At 51.1% G+C, this 8,453-nt stretch overlaps 1 protein-coding gene across 1 annotated transcript in view; it reads right to left on the bottom strand.

Annotated features, from left to right (window-relative positions):
* Positions 1-1,074: 1,074 nt before the first annotated feature.
* Armh3 (armadillo like helical domain containing 3) overlaps positions 1,075-8,453 on the bottom strand; it is a 200,564-nt gene continuing 193,185 nt past the window's right edge. The window contains exons 25-26 of the mRNA XM_057779848.1: positions 4,285-4,401; positions 1,075-2,778 (exon numbers count right to left, since the gene is read on the bottom strand). Of these exons, the coding sequence (XP_057635831.1) occupies positions 2,686-2,778; positions 4,285-4,401 (210 nt within the window). The 3' untranslated portion in view covers positions 1,075-2,685. The remainder of the gene's footprint in view (positions 2,779-4,284; positions 4,402-8,453) is intronic.

Raw genomic sequence — 8,453 nt, 5'->3', positions numbered from 1 at the left:
ACCCACTAAACTACGGGGCTTGGGGGAAGAGGGGGCCAGAAAGGCCCCACTGTAAGGAATCCCCGCCCCCAATTCTCAGGCACCCCTTCCCCCACAGTCAGTCAGTCCCGCCCAGTAGGGCCAGAGCCATGAGGGTAGGTCTCAGTGGGTCCCTTGTTCGCTCGTGTCTTCCTGTCAGCCTTATTTTCTCAGTTGTTCCCCCTGCCGAGTTGTGTGTTCCCAACCGGCTGCCAGTCCTCCTCTTGTCCTATGGGGATGCGAAGAAGCCAAGCAGGCCTCTGGACACAGGCTCACCGGTGGCATTGGGCACAGTTGTCTCTCTCAAGTTCCAGCACGGACCTCACTTTAGGAATGCCATCTTGCCTGATTTATGGCACTCCCCCCCCTTCCTGCCCCCAACATTCCCAGCCACCAGGGAAGGTAAAAGAAAGTAATGAACCAGGTCAGTTTCTCAAGTCTTCATTGCTCCTGCCTTCCTTTTTCCTCTCAGCTTTTCTGCCTCTTTCTCTTTGCCACTTGCAAAGAGAAGAGAAGGTTCTTTGTTTTCCAGCAGATTTAGGGAGCTTCTGAAAGGTTTGGGAACTCAGGTGAGGATACAGAGGAGAAAAGAGATGTCTCCTTCACGAAGCCACCTCCTTTTGTGAAGGCAGGGCCAGCATTGCACAGGGCTCCCTAGTCCAGGACTCAGATTTACTTTTCAAACAGTTGAGTCAGTGAACTGTGGTGGGCACTCCTCTGCACAGCTGGAACAGGCTGCTGGGTAAGGCTGCCCTCGGGAAGAACACTCCCACTTCTAGGAGAGGCCTTAGGTGTACACAAAGGAGGTGGCCAAGAAGTAGGCTTTTAAACTAGGAAGAGAGATGGCAGGCAAGGGACACTTTCATAAAGCTCCTCATCCTAGATTGGCTCTTGTTCCTCTACAGGGGAAGGGGGCCCAGCTGGCCTCGTCAGTCAGGTCCAGGAGACTCAGAGAGGGCAAGTCTTAAGGAAAGGTCCCTTTTGCACACAGATCAACACCTGGATCAATTTAAAGAGACGAAGGGAGAAAAGACACTAAAGAGACTGTACCACACAAATCCATTTTTAATAGCTTTGATTTGCCACCAGCTCCAGATCCAGCTGCTCTGGGGTTTATCACCATGGAAAACACTAGAAACTTCAGGTCAAGTTATCCATCCAGTAACCAATGATCAGAGATGACCCAGCCTACATCTATGCATGTCAATCTGTTGCTGAATTCTCTAGAACTAGCACACTTCTGCTCAAACAGAACTCTGGCTCCCAGGGAGAGCAAGTAACCCCAAGAGAGATGCTAAATGCACAGGCACTTAGCCTCCCTCTGAACACCACTAGCTGCATGCCTCCTGCCATCTACAAAACTTTAGATCGTCCGGGCGGTGGTGGCGCACGCCTTTAATCCCAGCACTCGGGAGGCAGAGGCAGGCGGATCTCTGTGAGTTCGAGGCCAGCCTGGTCTACAAAGGGAGTTCCAGGACAGGCTCCAAAGCTACAGAGAAACCCTGTCTCGAAAAACCAAAAAAAAAAAAAAAAAAAAAAACTTTAGATCGGGGTGCATGGAGGACCTTAGAGCAGCAGTTATTTCTGGGGCTGCTGTGGGGAAGGAAAAGGCCCTGCAGGGGTTCCATGGAGACTATTAAGAGAGAGAAGACACAGGCCAACTTCATGAAGGTGGGATGTGCCCAAGACCCAGCTAGAATATGGCTAGACAAGATGGAGGTCCTAGGCATAAGGCTCACCTAGCCTGTTCCAGCACCCGCTCCCTAAACTCCCTAACCCGGATAGGTTCTCTCCCTCCCAGCACCAGACCACAGCAGGAACAGACTCCTCCCTAGAGGAAATTCTTAGGCAGGCAGAATGTAAACAACAGCAGGGTGAGGGGGTGGAGCACGTGGAGGGGAGCTCATCTAGGCTCCCATTGGAGGGGGTGGTGGGGAGGGGGAGCTGCTGGAAAGGGAAGCAGCAAAGTAGGCACCTTGAGGGCTGCAGAAAACCTGTCAATGTTTATTTCACACACACTCTTTTAAGACAGTTTAAAACAGACTGGAAACAAAAGGCTAAAGTTGTGGGCCTATTGTACTGATGACTCAACAGTTGGAAGGCAAGGAAAAGTGAACAGGTACTCCTGGTGCCAAAACCAAATCCAGGAAGTGGAGGTCGGAGCACAGCACCAGGCAGATTCCAATCTCCAGTTTCTCTGAGGCATCAAGTTTGAATTTAGAAAACAGAAAAAGGTGCCACCCCTGACCTACTCTATGCTTGGGCAGAGGACTGGACACACTGCAGCAGGTCCAAAAAGGAAACAGGATGTGGTCACAGCCCAAACCAGCCACTGGCCTTCAGAGTGTTGGCGTCAGCTGAGGCCTGCTCCACCAGCACCTGAATCATCAATCAGAAGCCAGAACCTGGAACCCCTGCTGGAGTCATGAGGCAGCACCCTGTGAACGCATCCCAGAAGCCCCGCATTTCTGCATGCCTTCTCTGTTGCCCGCCCATTTCTCCCCAAATAAGATCATCCTGGGCTTGCCCCAGCTGTCCAAGCTCACTGAAGACTCTCGCTGTCTCTGCTTCTCTCCAACCTTGAAGGCAGTCCCCACTCCCTGTGCTTGCCCTCCAGCCCAGGAGCCTCATGGGTAGGGGCAGTCAGTGGCTCTAGGCAGCGCAGTCTCAGGAGATGGTAGAGAACTCCTTCAGGAGGGCTTCCTGGCTGAGTGTGTGGAAGGCCAGGTTCCTCCGGACGTTGGTACTAATGGATCGAACCTGGGAAGGTGGAAGGGCAGAGGTAGAGACAACAGTCCATTACAAACAGCAGAGGGCACTGTCTGAGGCTCTGCGCTGCCAGGAGAAAGATCTGTGTCTTTCTCCCAACTCTAGCTGGCTTCATGGAAATATGTCTGTACTTTTGTGAGGAACAAACCAACCAGGGAGGGGAAGAATGTGCTGTTTGCCTTAGTCCCCAGAAGCCAGGGGGCATTTCTTTCATTTCTGCTTCGCTCTAAGAAAGGAAGTGGAGTCATGAGGCAGGAAGCAGAGGACAGGGCAGCAGGGCCAGCAGGCAAAGCCAGCTCATTAGCTCCTAATTCCTCCCCTGTGCAGAGGTGCAGCCAGGAGTGAGGGAAAGCGCCAAAGGCCTCAAAGTACAGCGCCTGCCTGTCATCCCAGCACTCGGGAGGCTGAGGCAGGAGGACCACTGCAAGCCCCAGGCCAGTCAAGACTATATGGTGAGATACTATATTGAGAGAGAGACTCTAAGTCTCCTTTTTAACCATCTTCATAACCTAAAGACAGTCTCTATTTGCTGCCGGTGCCTAGTGGTCCCCACACTAATGTAAAGACCACATTCACCTCGTTACAAACACTGTTCCTACTGTCTTTACACGATGGCTTTTTTTTTTGGGGGGGGGCACAGTTTTGAGACAGAGTTTCTCTATAGCTTTGGGGCCTGTCCTGGAACTCTCTCTGTAGACCAGGCTGGCCTCAAACTCACAGAGATCCACCTGCCTCTGCCTCCCGAGTGTTGGGATTAAAGGTGTGCACCACCACTGCCCGGTCACGATGGCTTTCTTGTTCACAACTAACTTGCCACAGAAAAATCCTGAGGCGTTTCACGTCCCAGTTAGAGCTGGGCTGTCATGATCTGGCATCAGCACCGTGCCACAGACTCGGTGCATTAACTGAAAGCTTCGCTAGTGCAAGCCAGGCAAGTGGGTTTAGAGCCTTTGTGTAATGTCAGCCACTGCCAGGGTCTGTGTCAGCCAAGCAGGCAGCAGAGCTGCAGGGAGGCAGGACTTTTCTTAGCAGCTCTGAGTACAGAACAGGAAGGGAAAAGGGAGAGGCCAGCTTGGAGCTCTGCTGGGAGGGGCCAGGGACACTGGGAGTGGAACTGTAGAAGGGGACTCTCAGGCCAACACCAGCTAGGGAGTGAGGAAGGAGTGACTGCAGAAGGACCAGCTGCTCTCACGAATTGCTCTAAGTACAGGAACAGGGTAAAACATCATGGCTGGCACTGGCCAACACATGCCAGACCTCAGGCCCAGCTGCAGCTGTGTAAGGTGGTCTCTGTGGCTGCAGACGAGGTGGGTAAGGCTGCCTTGGAGTATCTGCCTCTCACTGCCTCATTCCAAAATGCTTTGGAGGAGAAGTTACATGCAGACCCCTCTAATTTTATTATCTAGCAGGCTGCAGTCATACCCTAGATATAGAGCGGATCCCAGTGTCCAGACCCCCCCCCCAGAGACACAGGTGGAGCTGGGGATGGGCACTCACCAGCTCTTTGAAGAAGGCAGCTTCCTTGTGTTGCTCGGAGTAGCGCTCATACTGGTCCAGGCCATCTTGTAGCTTCAGTGTGAGTGTGTCATAGTTGGCTCGAACCACCTCTAGTACCTGAGGAAAGTCAAGAGCCAAACAGGGTCTCAGTCCCTGGCAAGAATGTTTATATAAAGCAAGGAGGCAGGATGGCAGGGAGCAATCCTTCTGGTTTATGAGATCTCCCATACCGCTTCCTTTTTGAGAAAGAAATGTATCTCGTGTAGTTGAGGCTGGACTTGAATTCTTCAGCCTCTGACCACTGCCTCCCAAGTGCTGAGGTTATGGGCATGCGCCGCCTTGCCCTGCCTGGGACCACTTTTGAATCTTTTCCATCCCCTACCTTTTCTGAGCAGCCCAGCATGGGCACCAAGGCTGTGTGCCCTGGGTATGGTCGCCAGTGTCCCTGTCACCACCATGCACTCTCAGCCCCCGCGTCCTCTAGCCAGGCTGTCCCGGATGCCGAGTAGAGCTTTCTGCCAATGGCTTACTGCTTCTCCCTTTCTGGAAACCACATTTCTTCAGTCCTGGGATGTTCCTCAGCACCATCTGCCACTTGTTTTCACCCCTCAGTGCCAACCCGGCCTTCATATCCATCTCTTGGAACAAACTTTTGGGCATCCAAGCATTGAGGTACAGTGGACACTCAAGAATAAGCAGCAACTGTTATTCTGATGGGGAACAGGGTGTCTCTCGCCTCAACAATGCTGCTCTGATATTTTAAAATTTATTTAACTTTATTTTATGTGGACTTTTCTTTTTTTTTTTTTTTTTTTTTTGGTTTTTCGAGACAGGGTTTCTCTGTGACTTTGGAGCCTGTCCTGGTACTAGCTCTTGTAGACCAGGCTGGTCTCGAACTCACAGAAATTCACCTGCCTCTGCCTCCCAAGTGCTGGGATTAAAGGCGTGCGCCACCACCGCCAGGCTTGTTATGTGTTTTGACTGCATGTATGTCTGTATGAAGGTGTCGGATCCCCTAGAACTGGAATTACAGATAGTTGTGAATTGCCATGTGGGTGCTGGGAATTGAATTTAGGTCCTCTGGAAGAGCAGCCAGTTCTCTTAACCACTGAGCCATCTCTCCAGCCCCTGACTTTTGTCTTTTTGAGACAAGGTCTTGGTATATATAGTCTAGGCCAGCCTGGAACTCACTAGAGTGCTCAGTTTGAACTACAACTTCACCTTCCTGTCTCACCTCCTGACACACCTGCAACCTCACCTGACCTGACTCTCTGTGGGGTAAAGACTCAAAATTCAGCTGACCTTGGGAATCTTGGATATCTGAGCTTAATTTTTTTTTTTTTTTTTTTTTTAATTTTCGAGACAGGGTTTCTCTGTAGCTTTTTGGTTCCTGTCCTGGAACTAGCTCTTGTAGACTAGGCTGGCCTCGAACTCACAGAGATCCGCCTGCCTCTGCCTCCCAAGTGCTAGGATTAAAGGCGTGCGCCACCACCGCCCGGCTCTGAGATTAATATTAATAATAAAGGAACCCCAGGCAAGCAGTTCCTGAGACACTGATTCAGGCAAAGGGCAGGGCAGGGGCAGGTGGAAGCAGAGGCACTAGACCAAGTTAGCGGGAAAGAAGGAGCGGGGAGAAAGTGGTTGCGCACTCTGGTAACCTGCATGCAGGAAGACCATGACATCAATGAAAACCTTGCTCACAGGGAACTGGGAGGGTAAGTGTGAGGGCATTGGCCTGAGAGAAGGCAGGAGGCAAAGGGACCAGAAGGAGTCAGACACACTATGGACCAAGGCTGGCCCCTGGGACAGAAGGTCACCTCTGGGCTGTTTTCCTTTCCAGACCAAAGTTAACCTTACTTGGGAGCAAATGCTCCTTTCTGCCCAAGTTCCTGAGGAGACGAAGAACGGGCGGTGCTGAGCCGGGCTGTGTCCTGGGCTCCGCGGGAAGAGGCAGCAAAGGCAAAGGCCTGACCCTTCTTTCTCCCAGCCACTCCAGCAGTGCCCCACAGGATAGGCTGTCTGCTCTGCTTCCAGCTCCATAAGCATGGGGACTGGGACCAGCAATGGCAGGCACACAGGTAATCCAGTCCTCTCATGCTTGTGGGCAGCATTCATAGCTAAACAGCTAGCCAGGGTCTTGACTCAAGGCCAAAAAAGGGCAAAATTCCTCCTAAGAACCAGGTGAAACAGAGTAATTCATGTTTTCCTAAATCCTACAAGCTGTGCGGTCTCAGCAGTTCCTATAATCTAACACCTTGGATAGTCTTCCCTAAGGGGAGTCAGGTACCAAATGACAAAATCACACTAAAGCCAGTTGCTAAAAAAAGGTGCAGCACAGGAGGAGATGACTGTACCCCAGTGTACCAACTGGACCCCAGAGCCTCAGCCTCGGAAGCTCTCAGGATCACCTGGCTATGCTCCTCTCGCTGTCAGTTCAGCAGGCTCTGCTGCCCCTGCACCACCACTGCTCTTTTACTTTTGATGGAAGAAGACAGAGATGCTCTCTGCCCAGGTCTGGGTTGGGCATACTCAGGGACTCTCGCGTGCTGTAGAGAAGACATTTATTCAAGCCTCACTACTGACCTGGGTCACGGCAAAGGTGGTGCTCATGCAACCTCTGGATCTGGCTTCCTGCCGACCCCAGTGGCCCCTCTAGACTGAGTTCCTTCTCTGGAGAGCTCTGTAGCTCAGGCCTTGGCTTGCAATCCCCTGCCTCAGACACCTGAGCAGCTGGGATTACAGGCCTGTGTCACCAAGCTGAGCTCAGATTCCCTTTTAAACTATCCCAGCTAAGTGCAAAGGTACTCACCTTTACTCCTAGCACTAGGGAGGCAGAAAGAGATGCACACCTCTGTGAATCTGAGGCCAGTATCTCCTTGGTGAGCTCTGCACCAGCTCGGGTCAGTGAGACCCTGGCTCGGAACAACACCACATAAAAATAACTAGCCTCTTTTCTAAACCCAGGCCACCTTTATTCATCAGCTGCTGGCTGGGGTTGAGGCTTCCTAGATCCATACCTACAATTCAGTCCACAGTAGCTCAGAGTAGGAAAACTACCCACTAGTCATGTTTTCTAAGGCATCCTCACAAACCATGATGACCCCATGCAGCCAGGACACCGGATGCTAGGAAAGCTTTGAGAGTAACTGAAGCTCTTATTAATAACGACGGTAGCACTGTCTTATTAATAATGACTCCAGCACTCTCGGTACAGGCATTCAGATAACAGCTGACATCGACTGTGTATGTGGTAGATGTACAGGTGTATGTAGGGGAGAACGCAAACCTGCGTGTGTGCATGTGTGCATGCGTGCAGGCTAAAGACAGTACCAGGCGCTCGACTCTATCACATTCAGCTTTATCTCCTTGAGGTCTCTGAACCTGGCGTTTGGCTGGTGGCTCGTGTCACAGTGAGCATCCTGTCTGCCCCTCACAGCACAGGGGTTACAGGCGTATATAGAGCCATGACTGGATTTTTTGTTTGTTTTGGTTTTGGTCTTTCTTTCTTTCTTTCTTTCTTTCTTTCTTTCTTTCTTTCTTTCTTTCTTTCTTTCTTTCTTTTTTCTTTTTTAGAAACAGGGTTTCTGTGTGTAGCTTTGGAACTTGTCCTGCCTGGAACTAGCTCTGTAAACTCTGTAAACCAGGCTGGCCTTGAACACACTAAGATCTGCCTGCCTCTGCCTCCCATGTGTTGGGATTAAAGCGTGCGCCACCACCATCATCTGGCTATGCCTGTTTTTTTTTTTAAGTAAATGTACAGAATTTGAACTTTGTTCTTCATGCTTGCAGAGCAAGCACCTGCTCCGAGTCCTTTCCCCAGCTCCAACACCTGTCACCTTTGAGCCTCCCCTCCTGGCCAGGAAATGTAACTTGAATCTCCTTTCTAAAATGGCCCAGCAATAAAGGAGTTGAGCACTTTGAAGCTCCTGTGGTCGATAGAAACATCACCATACCAAATGACTACACAGCCACAGGGAGAGCTCTGGGTCTCAAGAGCAGCTCCTTTCACAGGAACTATCTGTTTGGAGAGTCTCATGCTCTGCCGACTGAGCTAGCCAGGCGTTGGGAGCACCTATTTTAAATCCTCCCAAAGGTACTATAGTCTCAGTGATTCTCTACCACAAAGGGATGTTTAGATTCCACGGAAGATGTGACAAACGGCCTCAGTT

The sequence above is a fragment of the Chionomys nivalis genome, chromosome 8 (genome assembly GCF_950005125.1).
Source record: "Chionomys nivalis chromosome 8, mChiNiv1.1, whole genome shotgun sequence".
NCBI lineage: Eukaryota > Metazoa > Chordata > Mammalia > Rodentia > Cricetidae > Chionomys > Chionomys nivalis.
Note: the sequence above shows the minus strand (reverse complement) of the source record. Positions and strands in the feature narration are given on the sequence as shown.